Source organism: Herpailurus yagouaroundi, unplaced genomic scaffold, assembly GCF_014898765.1.
Source record: "Herpailurus yagouaroundi ecotype Mexico unplaced genomic scaffold, PumYag 160, whole genome shotgun sequence".
NCBI lineage: Eukaryota > Metazoa > Chordata > Mammalia > Carnivora > Felidae > Herpailurus > Herpailurus yagouaroundi.
Window position 1 is genome coordinate 36786375 of NW_024412401.1, and position 12714 is coordinate 36799088.

Below are 12714 nucleotides of genomic sequence, written 5' to 3' on the forward strand. Positions count from 1 at the left end.
TAAAAAAAAAAAAAAAAAAAAAAAAAGGTTAGAGAGGGAGGGAGCCAAAACATAAGAGACTCTTGAAAACTGAGAACAAACTGAGAGTTGATGGGGGGTGGAAGGGAGGGAGGGTGGGTGATGGGCATTGAGGAGGGCACCTGTTGGGATGAGCACTGGGTGTTATATGGAAACCAATTTGACAATAAATTTCATATTTAAATAAATAAATAAATAAACATAAACACTTTTTTTAATTAAAAATAAATAAATTGCAACTTCTTAAAAAAAAAAGTAAAGAAAAGAAATGGATCCTACTCTGTCAGTCAAGACACTGCAGATGACTGCAGTCCCTGCTAATATCTGATTACAACCATAGGGGACCACATGACAGAACCACCCAGCTAAGCCCTTCCAAATTCCTGACCTACAGAAATTGTTAGTAAAGATTGTTTGTTTTAAGCTACTAAATTTTGAAGTGATTGTTACATAGCAATAGGTAATTAGTTCCTAGTACCCTCTGAGTGATGTGAGGGATAAGCTTAGAAATTCCCCGAGCCTGTACTGATGGAGCTAACAAGGCATAAAGAATTACAAAGCCATGGGATGCTCACACCCAAGCTTGGGTAAACAAGATTAGGCCCCCAGAATAAAACGGGGCGGGGGGGGGGCGGCAAATGCCTCCAGAATAGAAAGGGGGGCAAAAACCCCCTATACAAAGGTATATGAGGTAAGCAAGATTAGGTATTCAGGGAAAAAGCACCCCCAATTTAGTACTATGGCAGAAAGCTGCCTTCACAGGAAGGACCAAATTAGGTAAACAGGTAAATAGGGCTATAGACTGCTGTGCTGCAGGTGATGCTGCCCAGAAGGGAGCTGATTAACAAAAGAAAGGTGCCTTGTTAACCCTGAGGTGCTCTATCTGTCTTATCCCCTGGGCTAGCTAGGATAAACAGACACAGCGCCTCCTGTCTGCTGTTAACAACCATCTGCCCATCTGCCCGGTGCCAGGATTTTGTTTTATATTGAGCCAAACCCCCAAACACCGTATATCTTCAAAACCCCCTTTCCCTCATGCCCATGAGTTAATGTTCACAGATTCATTGTCTCTTCACGCATGCCCATCACATTTGTAAGCCTTCTGATCTTAATACATATGGAGCAAGGTCCCTTATTTGGGGCTCTTGTCTTTTCCCAGACATTAGCCATCTCTCATATTTTAATCCTGTCTCTGCTTTCTTGCTGGCCAAGAAAGAACTTTAGACTCAGAGTCTATGACACTTACCCACTGAGACAAGGTTGCTATAGTTCTCCAGCATCACATCCCTGTACAGGTTTCTTTGAGCAGAATCCAGCTGCTGCCACTCCTCCCAAGTGAAGTCCACAGTCACATCCTTGAATGACACAAATCTCTGTACAGGACGTTCCTGTTCAATCTAAAGTGAAAAAAGCTAGGTGATGTGTAAAGCATGTACCAGGAGTCACTGCTGTTTTAATCATGCAGAGTCCATCTTAAGAAATTAAAGATGTTTATACTATGAGGCCAGTTTTACTATGTGGGAGAAGCAGAACACCTATTAGGAAACCTTTGCTATGGAGAATCATTCATCCTCTCTTTCCATCAATAAGCACTTATTAGGCAACCACACAGCCAGCATTATTTGGTGCTCAGAATACTAGTATGAACAAAAGACAGGAAGTTTACAGACTAGTAGATGGAGGCAAACAAGTAAATATATAAAAGCTACAGGGTGTTAAATAAGTTATAATACAAATAGGAAAGAAAGAATGATTCTATTTTGGGAGGTTGAGTTGGGCTTTGTAGAAGATGTAGTTAGGCAAAATGAATAATGAAAAATGTAAAAATAATTTTAAAAAAGTAAAGATAAAATAACTTTTTTGAAATGTAAAAAATGAACGGCGTAAACTCCAGTAAGATATGGAAGAGGAAGAAAGATCATTCTAGATGGAGAAAGGAGTATGAAAAAAGCTATGGCGACATGAAAAAGAACATGGCAAACTCAAGGAATTTTAAGTACTTCAGAATAATGCTCTCAGAAATCATTTATTCATATGCGGCTTTCACAATTTTTACATATCTGCATGTCACTTGCACTATTACTTGACTTAAGAGTTTCAATTCAACTTTTTGACTTAAATTCACGATTTTAAAAGGAAACCACTATAGGGAAAACCAGTATCAGTTCATAAAATGAAGACAACAAAAATCTGTAAAACAAGTATATACTGATGAAATGCCATACATGGGATTTGCTTTAAAATGCTCTAGAGAACAGGGGTGCCTGGGTGGCTCAGTCAGCTAAGCACCCGACTTTGGCTCAGGTCATGATCTCATGGCTCGTGAGTTGGAGCCTCATGTCAGGCTCTGTGCTGACAGCTCAGAGCCTGGAGCCTGCTTCAGATTCTGTGTCTCCCCCCTCTCCAATTATATGAAATATCTAGAATAAGCAAACTCACAGAGCCAGAAGTAGTTTTGAGGTGACCGAGGGCTGTGGGGGTAAGGTAGAAAAGTGAGTTATCGCTCAATGGGTACAGAGTTTCTGTTTGGAGTGACGAAAAAGTTTTGGAAATAGTGGTGATGGATTCACACATTGTGAACATAATTAATACTACTGAATTGCACACTTAAAAATGATTAAAATGGAAAATTTTATGTTATATGGATTTTACCATAAAAATTCTATTGGTCCAAATTAACTTTGAGATAGATCTTGTAGATCTGGCCAAGTGGCAATAATGACTAGGCAATTAGATTTCAGTGGGATGACGGTGGCTCAGATAAAAACCATGAGGCATGGAATTCAAGCTGAGAAAAGCGAGAAGTAAGAAGTAGGGAGTGGGGTGTAAAGGACACTGAAAAAGTGGAGGATCAATGGATCGGAGCTTTGGATGGAAGTGGAGAATTACTGGAGTCAAGGTACTACCATAAACAAACCAGAAACAGAAATAATGGCCAGGATGAAATGCTTGGAGGTACAGTTATTGGTGATTATATATCTAGAATAGGACTATGGAAGTTGGTTGAGATGGGATAGAGGAAAACGATGTCTGGAAATGAGGAGATACGCTGGTACTGGAAGCAGGAGTTAAAGGTCCCCAGAAAAAGACAAGACAGAGCTTCTGTGAGAAGTCATTTTAGGCCCCCAACTGTTTTCCCTCGATCTACGCCCTCTGGGTTCTACTTGCCTGTGCACATTTCTTGCAGAGCTTCCTAAGGTTAGAATTAAATGCAAAAACCTCAGTAGTTAAGGATTTTAAGGGAACAAAGGGAATGCAGAAAACTAACAGTCTCTACCAGGCTAGGAAACAGTCTAACCGTAAATCAATGGTAAAACTCCCAGTGCTGTTTCAAAAGTAAGCAAGGCCCTGAATTTCTTACCCAAGGTAAGGAACCCAAGACCCCATCCAGTTTTTACTGGCTCTCAGAGCTTGCCCACAGCCCCTTACCCTATAATGTTAAAGTGTCTGCCCTAAAAGAAGACACAAGCTTCCTCAAGGTTAACATATGATGCATGCATAGGCATGTTTTCTAAGTACACCTCTACAAACTTCTGCCTGCCTTTACATGCAATGGCAAAGCTCCACTTTCTGAATATTCATCCTAAACCCTAAATAAAAAGAGCCCACACACCCCTGCTCAGGGTGTCACAGCTTTGGAAGTTATTCCCTGGGATCTCCTTATTTACTGCAAATAAAAGTTTCCTTTGTGCAATAACTCTACCTGGTGTAGTTTCTATCTCTGACTCACCAAGGAGCAAACTCATGTTAGTTCGGTTACAATACCAAAAGTACTGTGATAATGTGATTTATAATAAGAAATTTACATTTGGTCTTTGTAGTTCCTAGCATAGAGCTCCTAAAACCCTTGGAGGGGTGCCTGGGTGGCTACGTCGGTGGTTAAGCATCCGACTTCGGCTAACCATGGTCTCATGGTTCGTGGGTTCGAGCCCGAGTCAGGCTCTGTGCTGACAGCTCAGAGCCTGGAGCCTTCTTTGGATTCTGTGTCTCCCTCTCTCTCAAAAATAAACATAAAAAAAATTAAAACCCTTGGAATTTCCTGTGTTGAAAGCGATAAAGTTCTCTTATTATGTTAATGAGATGGCTTGTGGGGGGGGGGGGACGGACACGATGTGGGGGCACCTAAGGAGAGGGTGGCTGGTCACCAGGGGAGCCAACCAAGAATAGAGAATTGAAACTTCCAGTCCTACTCCTGAGTTTTGGAGAGGGAGGTGGAGTTGGGAGGTTCAATGGATCACCAATGGCCAATGATTTAATCAATCATGCCCACGTAATAAAGCCTCCACAAAGACCCAAGTGGAGAGAATTCAGAGAACCTCCAAGTTCATGAACCAGAATGCTTCCACATGCCATGTGCCAGGTGCCAGGACTTGAACTCCATTCTCCTTTGTTCAGGACTCTGTCTTATATGTTTTCATCTGACTGTTGATTTGTATCCTTTAATATCCTTTGTAATAAACTGGCAATCTAGTGGGTAAATTGGTTTTCTGAGTCCTCATTATGAGCCACTCTAGCAAATTAATAAAACCAAAGGAGGAAGTTGTGGGAACCTCTGATTATAGCTAGTCAGTCAGAAGCAGAGGTAACAACTTAAGACTAGTGACCGTGTAATGGAACCTGGTCTGGATCACCCAGCAGAAGAACCAAATGGCACTCAGAGATCTTGGAAGGCAGGAGGTTTATTTCACACCAACACGCTACAGGAGATCACTCTCCAGAGGTCTGAGCCCTGAGTGAACAGGGGGGAACAATTTATAGTCTGTTACTTCCACATTCCGCATTAGTACTAATCTGGTGCATGTGTGCGGCAAGCAGAGTAGGAAGAAGAACCTGGAAGGGGAGTCTTTGGTCGGGGACTGGAATTTTTCTATCAGTCCTGTCGGCCATCTTGTAACAGATTTTTCTCTACCAATCAGAATCTGAAGTGAAGGGCAGTCTTGTGGGAGCCCTTGACCTATAGTATCTGATACTACCTCTAGGTGGGTAGTGATGAGGGAGCATGCAGCAAGCTGGGGGCAAAATACAGGCTGGCACACCATCCCTCCCACCCAGTGAAATATGTGTGATATTCTTGGACACTGCTAGCTACCCAAGAACAAAGGAAAGGGGTTTAAGTGCTTGCCATGGTAACGTGGGAAACTAAGGCAAATGAAAAATTCCCTTACTGCCTATAGCCCACTGACAAGTCCTTGAGATTAGCAGAGTGACCTCCCTCTAGAAGCTCAGCTGCCTCAAGGATGACCCTTTGCTGGGGGCAAAAGAGAACATTAGCTTAACATTATCCCAACCTTGAGGATCCTGTAAGTCTACTTCCTTTATCTCAACTGCCCCAAGATATATGCTGGCAATCATACTCCAAGCTTATGGCCCCCTGATATATATCAGAAGGTTCTCATGACTGTGGTTTTATTAAACAGTAATAAATGGCACTTCCCTAGCAACAGCTAGCCCCTCAAGGTCTGGAACCTTGCTTCCAAAATTCCTTAGAGACTTACTCTACCCTGATCCTCTCCCAACCTGAGGGCATATAATGAGTTACCCCTCATGACCCCAGTGCAGCTCTTTCTACCCACAGGCCCTGTTCCCATGCTTTGATAAGATCACCTTTTTACACCAAAGACATCTTCCAGAATTCTTTCTTGGCCGTTGGCTCCAGACCACCCCACCATCACCCCCAAACTTCATCAGGTAGTGTCAAAATTGAGCTGAATTGTAGGACAGCCAGCTGGTGTCAGAAGATTGCTCGGTGGTATAGGAAAGAACCCCCACACATTAGAATTGGGTGCAGAAGTACAGGTACATAACCCAGTAGTCCCCAGGCTTTTGGATACTGTGATACAATAAGAAATATATATATTTTGGTCTTCATCCCTGGCTCCTAGTCAGAATTCCTAAAACTTTTGTAATTTCCTAAGCAATAAAGGTGTGATAAGCATCTTTTGTTCTAGTATTTGGTCTTTGACTCTGGTTCTTGACACAGGGCTCCTAAAATCTTCGGAATTTCTTGGGTGATAGGAGTGTCTTTTGTTCTAATGAGGTGACTCTTGATATTTTTCAGTTAAAAAACAAGCACGTACATCAATAATACATACCTTTTTCAAAAAAAAAACCCATAAATTATATACAAACACTTCAACACTGAGATATTATGACATTAAGAATATATGTACGTAATTCTCTTTTCTCCCCATACCCCAGTGCATCATCTTGCCCATCTTCTAGGAATGGATGCTCCCCACTTTGAAGACGACTATACTCACTCCAACTGTGTGCTACATGGTGGGTATAACCAATGGAACATTATAGATAAAAATTCAATAATATATGCCTTCAAATAAAAACATTTAAAACCATATGACAATCATAACCATTAAGATGTTTGCTAGCAGTGTTTAGCTGAGCAATAAACCAACAGAAACGAGCAAATTCACTTGATTTCCACTATCCACGAGGCATACTCACTTGATACACACTTTGAGGGTCTCAACCTATTGCATTTTAAAGGAAAAATATTTGATTATTTATTGGTTAAAAACTGCAAATTAAAATTGATACTATTATGATCTTTAATAATGTTAATTCCTTGGACCAATTTTACAACCTTTAATTTGTGGATCAAGGTAAATTTTTTGGCAGCTATGTACTTGGGCCCCATGATTTTACTGCCTTCAAATTGGATTATGCATTGTTATTACGCCCTATTGTTATTTTGAGCGACGGTTTAAGAAATAGCTATGGAGAAGCCTCCTACAGAATTTATCAAGGGTTGGTTAAGTGTTAAGGATACTGCCTACTATATCATATGTATGCAGACCCATCAAGAGAATAACTTTAAACCTAAATGACAAAAATGCTTTCATTCCCTCAAGAAAATATCATAATGTGTAATGTAAATCATATCTTTGCAGATGATATGCTCAACTTTAATGAACTATGAAAAACTATGAACTTGTATCACTATATTTCGCATTTCCTTGGTCTAGACCTTCTGTTTTATTTTCCCTGATTTCTATTTACATTTTTTTCATGTAATTGAATTAATTCTTTTAAACTGCCTCAAATACAATGGAAAACAAAATGGGGTATAAATAACTCACTTACCTGAGACTTGGTCATTTTCTGTTGCTCTTCAGAAGGCACAGATATCTGTAAAGACAGAGCTGGGATGAGCAGGGAGGGGATAAAAAGAAGACCACCTTAAGAGTCTGGGCCTGCCCTGTGAATTCCTGCCCCTTTCAAAAGTGTCTTTCAGAGAGACCACAAAAGATTATGCTGTGATAACATCAACTTATTAACTTACAGTTCTGAAAAGGTCAGGTCATGGTATGTTTTACCTTTGTGAATGTGTATTCCTTTATACATTTAAAAAGTTTCTCCTCCTCCTTTGGCCCCATAAATCTATAATTAGATATTTATCCTAAAAAAAAAAAAAAAAAAGCAAGGACACACATAAAGATATATATGCAAGGATATTCATCACAATGCTGCTTTATCACTACCTAGATGTTCAACAATAGGGACTGGTTAAATCAGTTATGGAAGGACAGAATACTAGACAATCATTAAAGTATCTTAGAGAAGAATTTACAGACTTGGAAAAATGTTCTTGTTGTATTACAAAGGAAGAAAAATAGGTTATAAAACAATATATATACTGAAAAGAAATATATTTGAAAGGAACAAAAATATGTCTGAAAGGACATACATCAAAATGTTATGGTTACCTTTGGTGGTAGGATTAAAAGTGATTTCTATTGACTTGTATTTAGCATTTTCATTTTCCAGTTTTTCTAAAATAAACGGCTACTTTTTAAATTAAAAAAAAAAGATTGTTATTTTTAGCAGCTATTGTCCTACTGACCTCTTAACCCAAACTCTTATCAATGAAGTCCTAAAGGGCACAATTCACTAGCTTGATACATTGAATAAGCTGTAACAGTCACTGTCATCAATAGACTTATAGGACCACTTCAAATGTATAGGCTCAGTTCAAATGTCACCTCCTCTAGAAAGCCTTTCCTGGATAGAATCAGCTATTCCTTCCTCTGACTTTCCCTTAGTTTGCAACACTCTGCTACAAGGGCTTCCTGACACAAATTTAGGGCAAGGGAAGATGCAGTCTGAACTAGGACCACAGCAGTGGGAATGGGGAGGACAAACTGGAGAGATGTCAGGGAGGCTAAATCACCATGATCAGAAGATTGATTGGACATGGGGAGAAGAAGGCTGGGGAGAAAACTAGATGTCTACAGGATTTTTACTATGGCCATCTGAAGTAAGAGTGACTCTTCATGATGATGAACATAGTAGGATGAGCAGGTGAACTATGGAGAACTAAGAAGATATATTCTATCATGTTAAGATTGAGGTTCTGTGAGTGAACCCCACAGAGATGTGTAGGAGACAGCTGGCTACTGTGAATCTGGAGCTTATTAGAAATGTCTAGGCTGGTGCTATAGATTGGCAAGTCATGGCTTTCAAGGTGGAAGGTGATGCAATGAGTGTGGTTGAAACTGTCCAGAGAGAGCACATGCATTGAAAGAAGACAGGGAGAAAGCAAAGGAGCTTTGAGAGAGGGTTTTTGAGAGACTTTGGCTTGAAGTACTTAGCTAGCTACCAGACAGTAGCAGAGAATATAAACTGCCTCAAGTCTATTGACCAGATAGATCCAAGAGTGGAAACAAAACCTTTGGGGGAAGGAGGGGAACTCTCCCTGACCCTCACATCCTTACAGGCATAAACCCATTCAAGAAAACCCAGCACAATACGCGTGTGGAATGCAGCCTGAATGCAAACCGTTAGAATTCAGGGCTGGAGCCCCAATCACTAGTCGCAAACCATCTGCTCCCTAAGCTATCACACAGGCTCCTAACAGCTGCCCAATACAGCCCCACATACATTGACCTAACATAACCCTAAAGACGGATATCTGTCTTCAGGGCCCAATCATTGATTTCTATGTGACCCCAACCCGAGGGACTCAGAATCACAAAGACACGCTCCATCACTAGTCCCACAAATTCCCAATCAGTCGCTGACCCTCCTCAGAGTCCACTACTACCAGCAGCATCACTAAATACCAACCTATACCGGGCGGCAATCGTGATTTGGGGCAGGCCCGCTAAATTACTAACCAAAGACCGAAAATTACGGACCGCTAGAGATGCTCAATCGCTGATCAAACATGATGCCCTTACTCCCAATACCGCAGCCAGTGACTGAAACCTCGTTTTCTGTGAACCGGACCCCTCAACTCCCAGCCTCTCCTGCGGGGACCTCAGCTGAGCGACAAGGCCACCCCCTCCCACCGTGAGGGATGCGGACTCTCCGGTGTTAACGGCGGAAGCAGGCGCAGCCCTCGACCTGCTTCTATCGCGAGACTTTCCAGGTGTTTAGTCGGGCTGAGCCAGGAAGATTAATATGGCTGCGCCTAGTGAGCGGAGAGTGTGACGGAATGGGAGGCGCCATATTTCGAGTAGGTGTTAGTGCCGTACAGCAGAGAATCCTGAGAGCAAGGCAAGGTAGAAGTGGAATACGGGAGCTACAGAAAAGATGTACTGGGACAATGCGGGAGCAACAAAGAATCCCAGGTTTCTGAGGATAGAGTCAGGGAACCGCTCCCGCTAAGATGTGTAGAAAAGAGACACGCGGTGCAAGGTGCAAATAAAGATGTGGAAGTGGGGTGGGGAATAGGAGAAGCCGCTCCCGTTATTAAGCCAAAGAGGAGCGTGAGGCTCAGCCAGAGTCAGTTGATCTACAACACATTGCCTCACTTCCCCAATATTAGGTATAATAATGATAAAATATGCTTACTGAGGTAGGTTATTTAATTTAGGTTTCAATTGGGGTGGAAAAGTCAGGATGGAGCAGTATTCTCCCTGAGACAGAGCACTGGGAGAGGGAAAGTCAGAATGCTTTCATCTGGTGACCTCCAGCCAGTCATCCTGGAAAATGGAATTCAAATGTTCCCCTCCTGGGAATGCTGTCCCAGATTGGGATGGGAAAACTCAGCCACTGCTAAAGACACCTCAGATGGCAGCAGAGGAGAAGTGTTTGAGGATAAACTCTGAAGGATAATCCAAAACCCCTGAAACCTCCTCTCAACCTGGTCTTGAACTTGCTCTGTGGCTTTGGGCCAGCTGCTTTCCCTCAGTTCTCTCATTTGTCAAGAAGAGGAAGGTTGTGAAATATTCATTTGGGTGTTTCAATGTTTGCTGAAAGCACTTCAGAATCTGCGCAGTTTTTAAAAAATAATAAATACCATGTAATAGTGTTATTACTGTTAAATAATTAAACAAGGAGACTATTAGACTTAGGTGGTTCGAATGCCTTAGCAACCCTCCCAAGCAAACCAAAACCTAAGCCTGTAAATGCCTCAAGGTTACGAAATCAAAACCTAAGGCCAACCAATCACAAATGAGGCTTTCCCAAATAAGACAACTGTTTAAACTATAGGCAATCAAATAATTTCCTTGCTTTGCTTCTGCAACTTCTCTATAAAAGTCTTGCCTCTAGCTCTTGTCAGTGGAGCACTTCTTACCCCTTGTGGTTTGGTGCTGCCCAATTAGAGAGTTTTTGCTCAAATAAACTTAAAAATTTTAGTATGTCTTAGTCTGTCTTTGAACATCACTACAGAATATCCAGCCCTAACTAATGCCTAAAGACACCATGGATTAATTCTTGGGGTTCACTCAGCTCTTTAAAGTCATATACAGTGGCCATGATGTTTCTGGAATGTCCTTCCCAACCATATGTCAGGAAAACTTCTATTCATGCTTCAAAACTGGGAGCCAATATCCTGTTTTAAGTTTTTTCCCAGAGTCCCCTGGCATCTGTGCCTTTTCATGGGCACAGCTGCATATGCCTTCTACTATGACAGTCATCATTGCCAAGAACGGGGATTTCCAGTGTTTGTCTTTTCTCCCCTTTGGTCTGACAGCTACTCAGGGCAAGCCTGTGTCAGTATCAGCCTAGTTTTCCCTTTTTTGTTAAAAACATATTTATGTCTATTGAGTCCCACCATAATGTAAAGCTCATTCATTCCTTCACTCACACAATTCGTTATTGTCTTGCTTGGTAATGCAAGGAACGAGCTCAGAATCTGATAGTGACAATGTAGTGTGACTAGTGACCTGATAGAGGCATGACTGGTGCTGTAGGGCACAGTGAGAGGTAAATAACTTGGTCAGGGACTGGAGTGGTAGTGGTGGTGGGGGTGTGGGATGGAGTTTGTCAGGAAAACAAGATTAAGAAGGAAAGTGTCAACAGAACAGCAGATATATACCACTTCTCACATACCTGAGAGCAAAGTGATCCCACCTCTACATCTTTGCTCAGATGGCTCCCTATGTTAGAAATACCCACACACTCCTATTTTGGGGGGAGATTCCATGCCAAAAATCAGGGGAGTCTCGTGCCTTGTGAGGTCCTAAATTAATAGTTTTTTACATGTTTAAATAACGCAGGGGTCTGCAATCTACAACACTTAGGCAAATCTGGCCTGCTGTCTGTTTTGATAAAGTTTTATTGGAACACAGTAATGCTCATTCATTTAGATATTGTCTATGGTTGCTTTTGTGCTATAATGACACTGTTGAGTAGTTGTGACGAGAACCATATGGCCCACCAAGTCTAAAATATTTACTGTTTATTCCTTCACAGAAAAAAGTTTGCTGACCCCTGATCCAATTTAATGCTGAGGGAGAAACCATTATTATCCCCTTATACAGAGAAGGAACTTCAGGCACCAAAAGGTGACACAGCTTGTTAGTGGTGCAGCCATGATGTAAACTCCCAAAGTCTGACTGAGAGCTTATGCTCCTAACCAACTATGCTACACTACACTTTAATGAATGTCTTTTGAATATCAATTAATTTCTTTTGGTAAAGAGGCAAATATAATTAATATAATTATCAATATAACTTGTCATCCAAACCAGGACAGCTTTGACAGTGAAAAGAGGTGCAATTAATCACTATATCTGGACATGGGACACAAAGCCTCTCCTGAACAATCTGTGATGTGTGATCACCCTAGAGATAGGAACAGAGATACACAAGACAGAGCAGAATAGATAGATAAAATCATGAAAGATGTTTTATTTTATTTCATAAGCCAAATAAGTGTACTTTCTTGCTTTATAGTCATACACCTATACATTAAGAATACTTTCTTGTGAATTTTTATGTTACTCTCATTAGCTTATGACATTTCATCTTGCTTAAACAATAAAAATAATTCTTACTGCCCAAATACTCCAAGTTATTCATGCTGTATGTGTGTGGGGGGATAGGGGAGGGGGCGAGTTCTGTTTAGTATTCCACTCTACTCTCAGGTGGCTTATAAGGTGAGAGGAGACATGGGCTAGACAATCCATAGAAATGGCATTATGCACGTGAGGAAAAAAACGTGTAGAATCATCTGTGCAGCAGACGTGTGCAGATGTGTGATAGCTACTTACTTTGATACGAATTTATAAGCCAAATACTGCCTTCAGTCAATCAAATACAATAAAAATACATCCAAAACTGGTGGTTCTTATAGATTATTCTAGAAAGGATATGCAATCAATGAGGGAAAGCACATACAATGGAAAAAAACAAGACACCAAGGATGGAGCCCTGGAAAATTCCAACTGGTGAGGGATAAGAGAAAGAGGGCTTGATGATGCGAACGGAGGAGAGAGGGAGAGAGAA

At 41.2% G+C, this 12714-nt stretch overlaps 1 protein-coding gene across 6 annotated transcripts in view; it reads right to left on the bottom strand.

Moving 5' to 3' along the window:
- Positions 1–9389, bottom strand: part of LOC121034847 (zinc finger protein OZF-like) — a 20979-nt gene extending 11590 nt beyond the window's left edge. For 2 of the 6 annotated variants that reach the window (XM_040481989.1, XM_040481986.1), the window contains exons 1-4: positions 7743–9389; positions 7353–7435; positions 7120–7164; positions 1265–1415 (exon numbers count right to left, since the gene is read on the bottom strand). In XM_040481989.1, coding sequence (XP_040337923.1) covers positions 1265–1415; positions 7120–7164; positions 7353–7412 — 256 coding nt within the window. In that variant the 5' untranslated portion in view covers positions 7413–7435; positions 7743–9389. Of the gene's footprint in view, positions 1–1264; positions 1416–6480; positions 6507–7119; positions 7436–7742 lie in introns of those variants that run through there. The other 4 variants (XM_040481987.1, XM_040481988.1, XM_040481990.1 and 1 more) reach the window with 4 other exon arrangements.
- Between the last annotated feature and the right edge of the window lie 3325 nt (positions 9390–12714).